Consider the following 18143-nt stretch of genomic DNA (forward strand, 5'->3'; position numbering starts at 1 on the left):
TTCTTTTTGGGATCTAATCACAAATAATCAGAAGACGAACAGTATTTTCAGTAACAGCTGCAAAATCCTGCTGTCTTCCACAGAGCACAATTCAATGCAATTCAATGTCTTCTACTAGTGAAATTCACTGGGACTTCTCAAACATTTACTGGTCACGCAGGAGAGTAACAGAATCCACTACATTGAGTAAAAGATGGGGCTCACAGAAGTAGCAAGTATTTGTAAGCCACTACACCAAATAAAATGCACAAGCAACACATTTACTAAATAAGAAAGTACCGTCTCCCATCCTTCCAAGTACTTCAGTATCAAAATTGATTTTCCTCTCCAAACACTTGCAGCTTTTACAAAATTGTGATGCTTGACAGAAACCTTTCCAAACCAAGAGACTTTTGCTGATAATGGCAAATAGTGGCCATTACTCATCAGTGCCTAGCTTTGACTTAGACAGTGAAAGTTTAATTTTCACAGTTTGGGAAAGACATACAGTAAGTACCAGTAAGGAATATCTGTTTTTAGCCCCTCCAACTCAGTAAGGTGGTCAGATTGGATTAACACTTGTAGCTGGTGAAATTTGATATTTTGTGGAAAAAATCCACTCTGAAATTAGGTTAGTAGATTCTTTTTATCTCAAAGAATCAAAGAAACTGCATAACTTTAGTAGCATCCTAGAGAAGGACCATAAGGAGAGACTAAAATAAAATACAGATAGTGTTATAATTACAGCAGTGGGATAGCCACAACAGCTGGATGGAAGCTATCAGGTCCTCAGTAATTAAGTGTAAAAGATAAGAGCAAGTGATCAAAATAATAAAACTGAGAATGTCTTTTTTTTCTGTACATTTCCACAAGACGTAACTCCACTTTTATATGGAACAATCAACATTTCTGGGCCTCTTGAGCATCCACAATTAACTTAAATGAACAGCAAAATACTTAGCCAAACAGCCTTACTAAAGGCATCATCTGCATTTATATTTTACTATACTGGTTAAGCCAATTTCTGCAGCCCCTCCCGTCCCTTCTGCTTCCTGTGTTGGCACAGCTAATGCAGCACACTGCAAAAGCTGCACAAAAAAAAACAAGGAGCAGAATAAACCTGCACACCAAAACTTGACAATGACCAAAAATCCCATAAAGCTGGATGAATTTAGAACTAGATTTCAAGTTACTTTCAGGGCATGGTCGTCAAGTGTATATAGTTTGGTCATGGCCTCCCTCCAGCTAGTAAGAAATTAAATTAAAATTTTAGTGATGCAGGACAGCATCATGGGATCATGGGTTTCATGGGATCAACAGACCAATGCAGGCACCTCTTCTCAACTCTGCCACTGGCCAGGTGCAAGGAAGGAGCAGACTGTGGCTTGGCAGAACATGCTGGTGACACCCTGCAGCTTTAGGAAGAAAAGAGTGGAAATTCAGGAAGGCCATATCACAAGACCAGTGTGACACTGAGCACAAGAGCTATGGGTATCACACTGCTACCATCACTGTCTCCATAATATGGAGTGTTGTGTGTGTTATGGTTTAATCCTCATCAGCAACTGAGTACCATGCTACTGCTCACTCACCCCAATCCCATGCGGGATGGGGAGGAGAACTGGGAAAATAAGGAGGTGCAGCCAGAATGTTAGAGAAAACAAATTTCCTCTCAAACTTGTTGACAGAAACAGCTATTTACACAGACAGCTGCCCTTTCGTAGTGCAATTATGATCCAAACACACACAATCACAGTAGAAGCAAATCCTCAGTGATCACACTTAGTTGCACTGTGCTGTACACGAATTATTCTAAAACCTAGACTTCAGCATGCATTCAGATAAAAAATGATTTTGAACTAGAGAACTGATACTTGGTTCATTCTCATTTGGAGCTGAACATTTTTAATTTCCAAAGGGAGCACCTCAGCACTGTACATTGTGGAGTCCTATTCTGATCTGGCATGTCACAGATGTCTAATGTGCTTTTCTCATACCAAGTGCTCTAAGCCACTACACCACTTGCCATCACTCCCACTGAAAATTACATATCCTTGCAGTTTAGGAATGTCATTGTTCATAGCACAGAAGTATAGAGAAATGTAAAGATTCCTCTCCTGTTCCCATGAGACACTTAATCCTGTTCTCAGCAGCACAACAGAAAGCCTGACTCAATGGAAATCATTAATTTATACCTTCCACTGGCTGCGTTACAGAGTTCAGAACAGATATGAGGCACAGCCAAAAAAGATTTTCAGACAAAATTCAGAGTGTCAGGTTTTTTTTACATTTGTGTTAGGCAAAATTGTTTTAGAACTGCAACAGAAAGGGCTGGGTATCTTTTTGTCCATGATTTAAAGACATTCATGATACATGTGTATTTTCTATTCTTTATATACTTATAAATTTCAGAATCAAGATAAGAATAAATATTTCAGAATAAAGATATATAATTTCAGAATCAAGATAAGAAGGAAAAGTTTATAGGATCCGTACTTTTATCTGTGTCATTAAAGAATTCCCTGAAGATATTTAAAATTAATTCATGATTCCCATACGGCATTTAACCTACAACAGAAGAAAAAGGCTGCTTTTATATAAAGCTGCATAAATAATACCAAAGGAATTTACCTACAGCATGTAAACATGAATGTAAACACAGCAAAATCCCAGGAAGAGATGGCTTAAAGGCATATGATTTTTTCATCCATCAGAACATTTACAGATCACATACAGGGAAAGTAAATATCAGGAGAGAAGTAAGAAATCCAGTGAGCCGCAGAGCACAACTCCACTACATGGTCTAGCATTACCAGCCCCACGCAAGGAAGAGTTTATAGCTGATTGCCATTTTTCAATCTCTACATACATCCTATGTCTATCTAGTGTGTATACAAGGAAGCAAACTTCAGCCGGTTTTCTTATCACTAAACTTTGGAAAGAACTATCTGGTTTGAAAAACTGCATCCTCTTAATGTTGCTGACAGGGTAGATATTTGCTCATTTCTTTATACTATAGGCTATCACAAATGTAAAAGATTTTTGGTGCTTAGGGTCTTGTCACGGTTCTCATGTGTGTCAAGGCTACTTTGGCTGAAAGCTGGCATTGGGAGTATTTTCTCCTGGAAAACATGCCTGGCAAACTCTCACATCAGCACTTGCAGTTTAATAGAGAAGTACCCTGAATATAAAGAGGATCATTTCTGTTAATGCTTTGTACTGCTAAATGCACATTTTTCTATGCACCTAAAAGTTTGTTATCTCAAATTTCTATGAATCTGACACTAACATTATGGTGGGAAAAAATCTCTCAAAACAACATCTGATTTTTAAAATTCAAACCTTTCAAAAAACACCTATTTATATTTATTCTATCTATATTAGAGATAAATATCTATCTATATTAGAGATAAAACTCTATTTCAAAAAACAGAGGCAGACAATCCAAAATAGATACTACAGTATTTAATTAAGCACAAAGGAGTTTAACTGTTTCATCTAGCTAATACTAGTAGGTCTCTTCACATTCCTTACGACCAGATTTTTTTTCCACATGTTGCCTCCTTTAGCACAAGAACTAGATTGCCTGCGTGTACCTACTCTCTGCCTGTGGGTTCTGTTCAAAGCTCAATCAGTTCTACAAGAATATCTTGTAATTCCTAGATCACTAGCTACTTAATCACAATTCTATTCTGAACACCTTCAATAGTGCAGATAATTTTTTCCATGACATGTAAAAAGCACTTCAAAAATGCTGAAGTTCATTGTGCAAAGCCAAAGAAAACATAATCTGTCTAGACAACAAAAGGTATCTTTAAGAATGAAAGCAAAGGTTAATGACCAGAATGGTACTTAATTTGAGTATAAATTAATAGCTTTTCCATTATAAATAAAATACCCTACATTCTCCCTGGATCCTTCTCTTTCTCCCCGGAGGAGAGAAGCAGTTCAAATCTGAAATCATAACTCCTTATAAAGCACACTGTGAAAATCACAAATCTTGCAAATAAATAAATGAAGAAAACCAATAATGGAGCTCATAATCAGATTGATAAAGAACAGACATAAAGACAACCTACATATTGGGAACAGCAGCATAAAATTTAAGCAAATAATCTTTGTTGGATGGATGCAGAAGACAGGGAAAAACTCCAAGGGCTCATACTGGAAGCAACTATTCAGCAGGTGTTCATAGAATCAGAATGGTTTGGGCTGGAAGGGACCTTAAAGATCATCTAGTTCAAACCCTCCCTGACATGCACAAGGACACCATTCACTAGACCAGGTTATCTGACCTTGAACACTTCCATCCACAACTCTGGGTAACCTGTTCCAGTGTCTCATCACCCTCACAGTAGAGAATTTCTTCCTTATACCTACCAATGATCTTTCAGTTTGAAGCCATTACCCCTTGTCCTATCAATACATGTCCTTGTAAAAAGCTCCTCTCCGGCTCTCTCAAAAGATCTGTTTAAGTACTGGAAGACAGCTACAAGGTCTCCCTGGAGCCTTGTCTTTTCCAAGCTAAACAATCCAAACTCTCTCAGCCTGTCTTTGTAAGAGATTTGCTTTAGCCCTCTGATCATCTTCATGGCCTTTCTCTGGACTCATTCCAACAAGTCCATGTCCTACTCAGAGCTGAACAAAGTATACTCAAGGTGGTATCTCATGGTCTTCCTTTAAAAACGGGGGTTACATTTCCCTTGTGTTCACTCTTTAACTTAGTGAGAGTTAAATTTTATCACATATTTTTAAACTTCTTCAAAAAAAACACAATTCACAATTTGCATTGCTGTGATATCCAACCCTCAGAATACATTAAATCAACTCAATGGAAAAAAAACCAGAGGAATATCAAAGCTGTTGCAAATGCCAAACTTCTGTCTGGAACGCACATTGGCACTCAGTAAATATGGATATGTACCCCAGATTTATAGATTTTGTGCACTAAGTCCAAAATCAGACTTGTAGAATTTCTGTGTGGAAAAAAAGATACCTGAATGCACAAATGTCCTAGTGTTGATGGGTATGCACACCATTATTTTCCCCTTTTCAACATAAAAGTGCATGTGCACTTTTTTTTCAATTCATTATCTACCATGAAGCAATGGGCTTATACTCAAAGTAATCACATCCTCAATACAAAATGAAAGAAAATATCTTCGCTTTTCATTCAGATCACATGGAAACCCACACCAGCTTCATGGAAAACTGAACTGGGCTCAGCACATGCACTGCTGTGGGACTGTGAAGCCCTAAATGCACTACGCTATGCCTGCTGCTCCCTTTGGACCCAATGCAACCAAATCACATCTATGCAGTCACTCGGTTTCAATAGCCCAGTAACTGGCCTTTAATTACTCTTGCCTTGCACTGATGAAAAATAACCTGAACCTTGAGAGATTTTTTCAGCCTTACAAATTCCCCTGTGTGGTTCACAGCATAGCCTTGTGTACAGTTACTGCAGCACCACTGAAGCTACAGAATTTAAGAAACAACTGACCAGGCAGAAAACCCATCAAGATATCATTTAGCTAGAATGGTTCCATGTGCAGTAAGCTAAATATTTTGCAAAACTTACACCTTTCTCTCATGTCTTTTTACCAGCAGAAATTATAATGGTTTTAATTTGCTTTGTCAAAACAGAATGTGAATGCAGCTGTTGCAATTTTTATCTGGGGTAAAAAAATAATTTTACTGTGAATTTGAGAAGAATCTAGATGCAAATTATATCTCTGGCATGTTAAATAGTGCATTAGGAACAGTTAATATGCTTACAGTAATTTTTGTGTGAAAACTGAAGGCTTTCTCATTTTAAAGTAAAAATTAACTTCAGTTTTTCAGACCTTCTAGTCTAAAAAAACATTTCATACTACAAAAAAGAATCCTCTGTTTACAAAACAGAAACAACTGTAAAACTACTAATAAAATAGTTTCTAATTATTCACATTAACAGCTGAGGGTTTTTGAATTTCAGCCGCAGATTAAGCCTCTCCTAGTCCTCTAAACAGTATCATGTGTGACACTACCAACATTTAAGTTGGCGATTTAAGTAGATGGAAGAAAGCTCTGTATCTCAGCTTAGCATTCTAGACTCTTCTCTACTATTCTTCCTTCTGAAACAAAATACTTCATTTTCCTAGAGCTCACCATGGCTTTCAGTTATCTGATTTTTCAATTTAGTCTGTCCTGCCCTCCTTTCCCAACCAATGCAAGGAACTGTTTCACAAATAAAAATGGACCTGAAATAAGGTTTATTTGATAAGCATTCAGCCAGACTCACTTCCAGAAGCTTACTGCAATCTGGTGACTTATTCAGGATCTGAGTCCTGCAGCCCAGCCATGACCACAGCGCCTATAACAGGCAAGTGAAAAGTAAATGCATCCCAGCTCTTACCTGACCACGGTTGTGAAGACTTAAATCGAGACCACATGTAAATTCAGTATGATGCTCAACTGTTTCCAGCAAAGGATTAGGCTTGGAAAAGTCCCAGAATCTATAGAGAGAATAAAGGAGGGGGAGAGAGAGGAAAAAAAAATCAAACAAACCACAATTAAAGTAATTGAAAGGCCATTTCAAAAACATAATGCAAGATATTGACAAATCTGTTGCTGCCACGGTATTTAAAAAAGCAAACTCATCCACTTAGGAAACATAACAAATCATACTCCTGCAAAGCCATCTGCTGATTTGCATAAATTAAACCCCACTGGGCAAAGCCATCTTTGTGTCCTGTTGCAGAAACTGAGATCAAAGTTGGCACCAAGAAGCAGTCAATGGGACATTATTAAAAGAGAAGAAAAAAATATAGGCTAGAATACTGTTGCTATATTTCTTGATGGCTGGGGAATCTTATCCCTGAAAGATATTAGCACAATTTTTGATTTTTCTCAGTTTTCGACATCATTAACTATGGGGTCTTTATTTAAATAAAAATTACACACTCAGAGATCTCAGTCATTCACATTCTCAATTTTGAGACTGTGTTCCTGTAAAACAGAAATTTAATATTACAATTTAGTAACAAATTTGTACTACACAGATATGCATTACACAGTAAATTCCACTAGTTCATATTTTTAAAATATTTTTAAAAGAAATTTTTCCTTTGAGCCTTGGTTGTTAAAAAATTCTTAGAAAATAATAATTCTGAGATCCTCTACTTCTTCCAGCTACTGTCCCAGTAGATGCAGTGTCCATCAATGCCATTAACAGCAAGTATGAGAGATCTAAGAGTAGATGGGATTAAAATATAGGTAAAATTCATGACCTCAGTCATGAAAAAAAAGATTAAGCCCCAGAACCTTCAGCTAACAATACGCTGACAAAATGATGGCACCAAGCAAAGATTTGTTTCTCTTTCTTGTGTTGTACATACTGCTGAGAAAGTCCGCAGACTGCACAGCACAACATATTTTGTGGGCTGTCAGCTGTAATCATATTTTCTACAGCCCAGATTTTCACACAGGGGTCAATTATATGCTTTACTACTTCTGTAACAATCATAGAGGTCTCTTTGCCTTGCCTTTATTGGGAAAAGTGACAATACTTAACAAGAACAGCTCATTATCAGACCAACTACAGTGGAAGTACTCTAAGTTCAAACCAATTCAGGTAAAATAGCAAACACTGGAGGCAGCAGGGTCAGTTTGTTTAATAAGTAGATGTTATTTCCTTCATAAACAAGGAGAGTGGTATCAGCACAATGGCTATGCCATAGCAACAACCCTCTTAATTTTTTCCTAGTACCTGAGATCTAAAATAAACAACTTATTTTGCAGGAGAGAGGAGCAAAAGACCATCTCAGCGTTTTCATCCTCCCACATTTGTTCATAAGAAGGTAAGGAAACAAACCTTGTTGTTTCTACGTAACAGTGTTAGCCCTCCTTAGCACATTAGCCCTCTATTAATTCTTGAAAGACAGATGCTCATAACTGAAAACTATGATTAAAGAAGGTAACTTTAGATTTACATGAATAAAAACCTAAAAAAATACCTTTTGATCAATTTTTAAAATAGTAGGGCAATATAGTGTTTCTTATATGAAGTCATGTTGTAAAAAGTTGGCAGCAGTTTAGAATTTAATACTGCAAATTAGTTCAAGTTCAAGAGACTGACAGGAAGCTTTGATACCTTTTTTAATATATAAATAATTACTAGTGAAAGCTCAAAAAAATGTTCAGTCTCAGGACTGAGAACCATTGATGACAAATTAATGCTGGTTCTCATAACAACTTTCCAATCCAAAGCAAGAAACACTGTCTACAGCACAGCCTCCAAAACCACCATGGTGACAACAATATTTTCCTCAGAGTCAACATTCATCACATTCTGCAGACTGAGAGGGAAATGCAACTTTTCTAAGACACTGTTTTACCACAGCAGGACCTACACAAGTAGGTATGCTTGCATTACTTCAGTTGTAAGTGTATCTACAGGGTTAGTGGCGTGAACTTAAAAAATGGACCAGACAACCACATAGGCTTTTAGGGTCCCTTACAGTTTTGTACAGCCTGTACAACCACAAGTGTGTCATCTAGAACTGCTATTTTTATCCATATTATGTATGAAGTCACAACTTCAGTCACATCTGCATTGATCACAAAACCCAAAACCTAGATATGAGTGTATCTTCTTAAACTTTTTAATGCTGGAATTGTCAGAAGTATAACTTCTCCCTCTTTTCTCTAAAGTTTATTTGTTTTACATGTATCTGGCACAATTCAGAAGCTGCATATGTATTGCAAGTAGACTGCTTATACTGAACAAGACATGGTAAGAGAAAAACCTCTCATGCTATGGATTTTGTACTTTGTAACACCCACAGCAGTGTCACAAAGACCTGTGCTCCCTAACCAGATCACTTTTACCAACCCAAATACAGTCTGTCCTGCATATCCTCTACCTTGTCCTCACCCCCACTCTACCCTTACCAAGTGCCCCTGCACCTTCACCACTGGCTGGGAAAACAGAGGTAGCAAGTATCATTCCAGGTCCCAGTGTCTGTTGCTGCATGATGAGGAGCTAGCATATCAGAAAGAAGATTACTCACTTGTGGTGGAATTCATGCTACATCCCTTACCTTCCTTAAGGCAGTACTTGGGGTTTCCCCCTCTTGCATATTCATAAGTTTCCATTAAATTTGTAAAAGCTTAGTAAATTTAGACTACAAGTTTCCTGTCAAATCTAATTAAGTTTTCAACAGGTTCACAAGTTACTCCAGGAAATGATTCAATGAAAATGCACAGATGGAAGCACAATAAACAACTCATCAAGTCTACATCCTTCTGAGTAAGAAAAAAATATTTATTATAAATATTTATTCATGAAAGCTTTACTAATGCTCTTATGTTATGTCCTCATACATCATACTTTTAGGTGGGTGTGAATCAGCTGTTCAGAGGCTGCTTTCCATAAAAGCCCACTCAATGACTAATGCTAGCTTTCACACACAATCACACCAGGCACAAGTCACAGTAGAATGTGGATTTATAAAGCCAAGAACCTTTCAAGAGCAACACAGAACTCAGTGCTAGTTTACTACATGTGTATCACACAATTCATCCCCCTGCTCCTATTCCCTAATTCCTGTGCTGACTTGTAAAAGTTCTTCCTGCAAACTAGAAAAGCTTTTGTCAGAGGAGAGCTTAGTGTCAAACTACTTTTGGATACAGGCCAATCAGAGCAACGATGTTACTTGAGGCATTAACTGGGAACATCTAACTGTTTCCATACCAATGTTCTGAAGAAATTATTTCATTACACTTCCAGTGAAGTATCAACATTCTGAAGCAATTTGAGTATAAAAGGACAATTTCCATCTAAGGAAAATTAAAAAAAAAAAAAAAAAAAAAGAGAACAAATGAGCCAACAACCACCTTTTCACCTTGAAGGAAAAAAGCCAGGAAAAAACCACAAGGATAATAAGGATACCTAACTGAAGTGAAACACAGTTTATTTTAGCATCAGCCTTATTCTGTAAGACTTCTTTGTGATCCAAGTTACTGAACTTGTACATAGTAATGAGAGCTGGAGATAGTGGTTTAACTTACAGTGTGTTGCAGAGATGATGTCCAATATAGTACAACTTTTAACAAAAATTGCCTTTCTGCCTTAGGGACAGATATTAGGGACATACTCTGTGAATATGATTCAAGATCTGGCCTGATACCAGCTTAATGAAGCTCTATAATTTATCAGATCCTCTGTTTAGATTTTGGTGAGCACTGTCTGTGACTAATGCACCATGATTTCTTTTTTATACTGAAGAGTCCAAAAATACCCAATGGTGATTCCAGTAAAACACGACACTGATGTTCTTCCAAACTGAATTTTGACAGAGATAATGTTTAAGAATATGCAGGCAGACCTAAAGTAGTTCTGGAAATGTTACAGTACTTTGTGTATTTCCTGACATTTTAATGATTCATTTGTGTTCAATCTGCTCTTTAATTAGCCTACATTTTTTCTGAGCTCTTCAGAAGAGTAAGGAAATGTTATAGAAAAAAATTCGTCTGAATGAAGCATTTACTGGACAGAGATTATAAATCATTACACCAAGGTATGTAAAAACTCAAGTTCAAACCAACATCCTCTTTTTCTCAGCTCCTAGGTTTCTCTTCAGTAGCTTGGCTACAGCACTCACATTCAATCGTTATACTCTTTGCAAAGGAGGAAGCTAAGTATTGTTAACTTTGTTTTCAACCCACTACTTTTTCTTTTAGATATATAGTTGTGATTATGTGCCAAACTAGCTGTACAACCTGAAACAAACAAAACCCTGCCTCTTACATGGCAGTTTGACAATCTGAACTAAGATTTGCAGCTGTTAAACCATAAAGCTTCAGTAACCTCTAAGATTACAGAGCTCCGACAGTAAAGGATTGTTCCAGTACTATGCTCTATTCTGTTATCTATTATAAACTAATGCTTGCAGATAATTCTGAGCTTCAAACAGACACACAACTTTGACTTCTTCAAACAGAAGAGTATAAATGAACAGCATCATAACTAAACTGCTATTAAAATAACACAGCAATGAATCTGTTTTTAAGGGACTGCCATACCATGCTGTTCTACGAATTAAAATTCAGCCCCCTGCCACCAAATGGGGCTAAAAAGTCACAAGCCTTGAGTAGACTCAACAAGATCTATAATTAATGTCATGTATTAGAATCCCTACACTTCTTCCACCTTTTATATAAAAATCAAGGACTTTTACTCTTAAATTGAAATGTGTGTGTGTGTCCACACACGTGCATATATGACAGGATGTGTGCATGTATGTAATTGTGGAGTGTATGATGCATCCAGTAAAATGACAGTATGTGGTAGAGGTACAATATAGTCTTTACATACCCAAATTCTTAGGACAACAATTTTCCTCCATTATACAGAATATTTTGCTTGTGACACCTCTTCCAAAGACTTTCACCTGGCCTTCTTTGTCGTTTGTTCACTCATACCAGATCAAACAGTTTTAGAAAACTGTTAAAAATCTTTATTTCATCTCTTTGATTCTGCTGTCTCTCCCTAGTCATGACAAGTAAATATTTGAACAGAAAAATAATGCCTAGAGTGAATTTTGTGAGGAGGTCCCCAAGCTCTGCATTTATAGACACAATGCATTGTGAGCTAGTAGCTCTCCATCTTTTCTGACCACTTCCACATACAAGAATGTCAGAGCTGAAATTGCACTAGATTTCAATATTGCATGAAGCACAGTAGTGCCAAACCTGAAGGATATATAGTTGGTGTCAAGAAGGGGAAGAGCATGACAACACAATCAAGTCGTGTCAGTGCTTAATGTGTTAACTTCATGATGCAACTTTATATAATGTTATGGCAGAAGACTGGATAGATTTATGGTTTAGTTACATATACAGGCACTGAGAATTAGCAACAGAACCCTTTGGCAACAGAACCTCTCTAAGCCTGGTGGCAGACCAATCGGAACACAACCAGAAGTGACATTACTTGAGATGATTTGGACAAGTGGGATAACTTTGCAGTCCTTTATAGAGGCAAGAGGGCTTCTCCCATTTCTTAATCTACTGCCTACTACACTCAGTCCATGTTAGAAAATTAAAATGTAGATCAAAGAATGGGACTGAGGTATTCAGGAATACTTCATGGTGTACTGACTTAGGACACTGTGTACCTTAGAGAAATCCCAGTATCAAATCAAACTTCTTTAGGACTTTAAATTAGCTTTAAAACATCTGTACTATGAGATCTTCAGCAGTATCAGATATAATGAGCAGCCAGGGGAACTTGAAGAAGAGCTAAAGAGCTTCAGCATTCGCACTGTGGAACACTACTAAAGCTTCCTCAGATACCGGTAGGACAAAAGCTTTGTTCATAAAAAGCATAAATAAAAATGTGTAATTTTTAACATTTGAACAATTTTAACAAATTAACTAAAGTAAGAGGGTATTATCTTCTTATCAGACATTATCACAGGTGGATGCAACATTCTACATCCAGTAGAGTGATGTGAAAAGGATTGCAGAAAACATCTGATAGAGCAGATATTTCTTGGCATAGTGACTGAGCTGGCCTTTAATGACAAACCCATGCATTTGTAACATAGGTTATGAAGCATCTGACAGCAATATTAACTACACTTCTGTATATCCACTCTGGAACTGTTTTTTATTGCAAGCCATATTAAAATAGATCATCTTTCTATTTTTATCCAGTTAGAGAAAATACTGTACCTTACAGTAAAATCATAGGAGCAAGAGGCCAATATGGTTGCATGGAATGGTGAAAACTGCAAGAAAACAAAACAACTTTTACATTGTGAACATATGCAGACTTACGGTAAGTAGTAAGTTATCAAAAACTTAGTTCATTTACTAAAAATAGTTCTAAATATCTAAATTTGTCTTGGTACCACATCACACTGCTACAAAACAGACTACATCAGTGTATTTCTCCCCCATGCTTCTAATTACAAGGAATCATAGAATTAATAATCACAAGGAATGCCCTGTGGGATCCCAGTTGGCTTAGATTTCATTACAGCAGTACCATATAACTCTGTTGTAAAGTTAAGAAGTTCTGGAATAGTCATAAGCAGCCATTAAATTCTGCTTTTGACTAATAAGTTGTTTCATCTCGTTATATAAATCAAGTTTCAAACCAGCTATGTGACCAGTTAATTATTTTCAGAGAGACAAAATCTGTGCCATACAACAGAGAATATAAGATATATTACTGTCATCAATTTGATATGCTATGCTTTTGAAATTATTTATACAAATGGGAAAAATGGAGAGAAGTGGAAAAACTGAAGGCAATATAACATCACTTCAGGATGCTCCCCTCTCCTACAGGGCATTTTACATGACATGCTCTTCCATGATACATGGATACACTCTTCCATGGACTCTAACAGACTGGTCTAAGAACTGCGGCAAAAGAAGGATGCAGTTATGCAAAAATTATTTATCTCAGCTCTAGTGTTTTTGCAACCTTCAGTTTCCGACTATTTTAAAATCTGTATTTCTCAGCAGGAAATACAACAAGCCACTGACATAATTTGAGTTTGAAATGCAGGTCCCCCACACTATGGTTCATAGGTAAGTCTTCCTGCAAGACTTCTAATATTATTCACAGCAACTACACAGTCAAAAGTTAAGTCTGGGCTATTGCCACAACTGCTCAGGTTGCCAAGAGAGCAGTGTATGTTGATGGCTACTGAACTCTGCTGACAGAGTTGTCTTTGCTACAGCAGAACTGAGGGATGTGCATGCTGGAACTTGAACCTCTGCAGACTTCCTGCAAATTTTTTTTGAGGGGGAAAAAAACCCCCCAGGTTCTGCACCTCAGGAAAATGAATACTACAGGGGAAGAAGTTGGATGGGCAACAAAAAATAATGGTACACTTTCCATAAGCCCCCTTTGCATGTCCACATAGTTTAAGATAAAGCAAAACCATCCTGTTAAAACTTTGTCATTAACCTTAAGTATCCTAGAAACTTTCCTAAGCAAAATCTATCAAAATACTTAGCAGAGCGTTACACATGTAAGTTGAGAAAACTTGAATAATGTTTTTCTGCTACAAGAGAAAATTTTGCTCCATTTAACTCTAAGTTACTACAGTTTTATCATCTGAACAGCTGTTTACAGTGAGAAGATACCACCACTTCATCCATCCTGATTCCAACATACCCAGATATCCTTTTAGGTAAACTCAGAAACTGTAACTATGTTGTGTAAGATATTGAAGCCAGCTAAGAATGTGAGGATCAAATGCACCAATATCAAAATCTCCCAAAAAGGACTCCAGATGACCTCCGTGTGCTGATAATGCCCTGTACTGCAGTGAAAGACCGTAAGAAATCTGCAGGAATCCTGATAGTATTGTGTTGGGTAGAATTCCTTGCCAGCCTCAGATCTGACAGTCAACACAACCCCTGAACAAGTGAACAGAATACAAAAGACAGGCAAGCGAAGAGAGTGATTTCATGGTTGGTTTAGGCTAATTTCAGAGTGTACTGCTGCCAAGACTTGTGGTTTCCACTTTCTTTTCCACTTCAAACTGTGTGCTCCTATCCCTTTCCTTTGTGTCAAGGCTTGCAATTGTGTGGTTGAGCAACAAATCGAAAGAGCGTAATGATCCAGACAGAAACGAGTCACTTTCAGGGACAGGGTTTCAAGTCAGAGCTATCAGCTGCAGCTTTACAATCGCTCGTGTCGGCACAACACAGGGGAAGGGATATCAGTAGGGGCAGCTGCCTCTGTAGAGGCAGCATCCAGGTCTCCTCTCACAATACAGTGTGACTGGTGAGTTACACCACACACGTGTAGATGTGCTGCACCACCTCGAAGTGCTGGCCCACACTGTCATATCTTATGTCCTCAGGGACCATGTCTGTCTTGAAATGGAAGCAAAGAAAGCCTGGTAAGATGGAATGAAAGTCATGTACTCTCAGTTTGTCTTCTTTGCACATGGATGCATCTTCTCCTATGAAAAATATTTCACACAGCCAGATTAGTGAATAGTCATGCAGGCATTAAATTAGAAAAAAAAGACTCGGCATCAATCACCAGTCAGGAGAGCAGGCAGAGGTAGCTGGGATAAGGAGAGCAGGAGCTTCTCATATTGTCTGACCATTAAAAGGATTGGTGATACAGAATGACTACCTGAGTCACACCCTTTTCTGACAAATTACAAACTAAGCATGGTAACTTCTAAATATGTTAGAAACACACCAAGACATATGAAGCAAAATACTAACCCGGGATAACTTTTTTTCTGCCAGTTCAGACTTCTTAGAAAATATTAATAAACAAACCTGATCCTGGGAGGCTTTGAAAGGATTAGGCATTACCTCCTTTTTCAGGAGACTTTGATATTGATGCATTTGACTCTCACATTTTTTGCTGGTTTCAGTATTTTACACTGAAAAATTGAGTTAACCAAAAAAGTTATTTGAATGCATATTTTCATATAAGATGAAAAAAATGTCATTGTGCATCTAGAGAAAATTCTTATTTGTGTGTGTTCTAGTTGTATAAAGATCCAGTAAAGTAATCTGAAGCCTTCCATGCATAAAGTTTCAAAATCTCTTGGAATGCATTAGTATTTTCTTTGTATACACAGAAGTATATATTCACAATGTGTTCTGTGTTTTGTCTTCCGTGAATATTGTCCCTTTGGGTGGAAAGACAAAGGAACAGCATCATTTAAAAATGATTAAGGGGAAGTGTTTTCCCCATCTCAAATTTCCCATATAATTTAGCTGAAGTAAATGTTCTAACCCTCTCTCAAGCCCTCTAACACTCTTAGTGTAAATATACTGACTTTGAAAATGCCATTTACTGTAAAATCCCAGCAATCTACAAAACATCAAAATGTCTGACAGTGCTAAACTGAAAGTTTTGAAGAACAGCCACTGTAACACCTAAAATCCTGGGATTTTTTTTCCTAGTTATTAGATAATATAAAATGTTACTGGCTTCCAGAAAAAATTGTGCAACAATTCAGCGATGGTCAATGGGAAATAAAATTCAACTTACTTTCACTCTTCTGATAGCATAGGTATGACCAAGCAAGACGAACACTGGTTGCCGGATGTTCCTCAAATCCCAGCCTTTCAAGCTACAGTCAACTGCACCGGTTACCAGCAAGTTCTGATGATGTAATAAAAAACAGATATATCACAACAATTTAATTACTAAATTGTAGCAATGCATATGTTGGATACAAATCTAGAAAAATCTAAAAATACAGATTAAGAAATCATAAATGAAGTGACATCCCCAGTATGTAAATTAAAGAGCTCAAAGAAACACAAACTTGTTTTCCACTCTTGACTACTCTGCCCATTACACAAAGAGTAAGCAAAATCTCTTATCTTCCTGGGTTGACCATCTGTTAGAACAAAGCTCTTCTGGAGATGTAATAGTGAATGAGAGCAACAAAGCAACTAGGCATATTTTCATAAAGAGAAGATGCAATAATGCAGTAAAACCCCCTGCTATTTAATGAGAGTGGTTCAATTAGCAAAACAGTGGGATGAATGGTTTTATACCTCATCATATTTACACCAGTCACAGCTCAAGACTTCAGCCTGGTGGGCTGGTATCACAAGTTTGACTCCTGGGGTTTTCACATCCCAAATTCTTAATGTCTGATCACCTGAAACAAAGAGAAATTGAATCAATGTTCAGTTGCATCAGTTACAGAATTCACTTAATCCATTAGTTAATCCATTAGTACTTAGAGGACAAGTGTTTCTTAACTAACACTGTTACTAACACTTCCACTGTTATTTAAACTCAGATTTGACTAAAAGGAGATAGGGTAAAAGACTCAAATAACATTCAATTAAACTAGGAGCCATTTAAAAGGTCCATTTAAAAATGAACTTAGAATATCAGAATCATGAAGAAGCTTCCTCTTGAAGCCATCTGAGAAGTACCACCTAGTCACATGCTTTCGGCACAAGGAAAAGTGAACAGTATTTGATATACAACTTCTTTCAAAGTTCCTTCAAAGAAAGAAAAATTTATGATGTATCTATAACCTGTATTCATCATGTACAAAGCCTCCAGTCACTCTTGTTTATTGAAATATTGGAAGATAAAGTCATTCTACTGTAACTGTTACAGATACGAAAGACAACATGTGCTTTAACCTTGGAGCACGCACGCACGTGCACATTCACAGAGAGCAAAAGAGTCCCGCTTAAGAGCTGTTAATCACCTGTGCCTCTCTCTTAATCTCCAGACATAAATTTACTTCTACCCCTAATGATCTTCAGCATTTGTATATAACCTTCTTAAAAATTCAGCTCCTAATGGTTTGTAAAGACATAAAAAGCTGCATCAGCTGACAGGACAACTGTGCTTATCAATTTTTAAAATTGGGATTTTCTCATTAGCCCTGCATTAGCTTTGTGTCAGCAAAAATGGATTCTCTAGCTCTCTAACTTTGGGAAAGAAAATTAATTAGAATTTATTATTATGCTTATGTTCATTCAAGAGACAAATTTAATCACTAAAAGGTGATTAAAACACTTGTGATTGCTAGATGAGGCATGTATCAATACTACCTAAATTAAAAAAAACACTGTTTTATGCTGCTGCTGAAGAAATTATTGATATTTCCTTATGCTTGTTATTTTCACGCCATTTATATACAAGCACTTTGATGGTTTTAGTGCCCTGTTGGTCACTGGCTGTAAAATATACAGCTGGGCAAAAAAAAAAAAATCATAGCTCTTTTCAAGAAACTGGCTACAGATCAAATAAAACCATCCCTAGAGCTACAGCAATATTCCTAATTGCATGAACTACCAGACCCTGCAGACTTCACAAAAAAACCCTTAAAACAATTGGAAACTTTAAATAAATAAGGCAGAGAGAGCTTGGTTAACTACATGTCGTGAGTCCATCCTTCTGACCACGGAGACCATGGGGAGCTTGCTCTGGTGTTGGTTGGCTGGCCCATCCTCAGCCCTCACAACTGTGAGAGACGCTTCACTCCTGGTGGATAAACTCCCCATCTGTAAGGTGGGAACAACACCCAATTCCTCCCTGCTTTCACTCCCCTCCTGCACTGTCAAGAGGAAGACTGCTGCTCAGTACATGGATAGCACTCCTGACAAGGGCACCCTGAAGCCAGTGAAGCCTCAAACATCCCTACAGT

General features: G+C 37.3%; 1 protein-coding gene across 2 annotated transcripts in view; it reads right to left on the reverse strand.

The window, feature by feature from the left end:
- The window catches only part of PEX7 (peroxisomal biogenesis factor 7), a 50696-nt gene that overhangs the window by 7831 nt on the left and 24722 nt on the right, over window positions 1-18143 (reverse strand). For both annotated transcript variants that reach the window (XM_058836638.1, XM_058836639.1), the window contains exons 6-9: window positions 16525-16631; window positions 16010-16123; window positions 12700-12755; window positions 6377-6476 (exon numbers count right to left, since the gene is read on the reverse strand). In XM_058836638.1, coding sequence (XP_058692621.1) covers window positions 6377-6476; window positions 12700-12755; window positions 16010-16123; window positions 16525-16631 — 377 coding nt within the window. The remainder of the gene's footprint in view (window positions 1-6376; window positions 6477-12699; window positions 12756-16009; window positions 16124-16524; window positions 16632-18143) is intronic.

This window comes from Poecile atricapillus, chromosome 3 (assembly GCF_030490865.1).
Source record: "Poecile atricapillus isolate bPoeAtr1 chromosome 3, bPoeAtr1.hap1, whole genome shotgun sequence".
NCBI lineage: Eukaryota > Metazoa > Chordata > Aves > Passeriformes > Paridae > Poecile > Poecile atricapillus.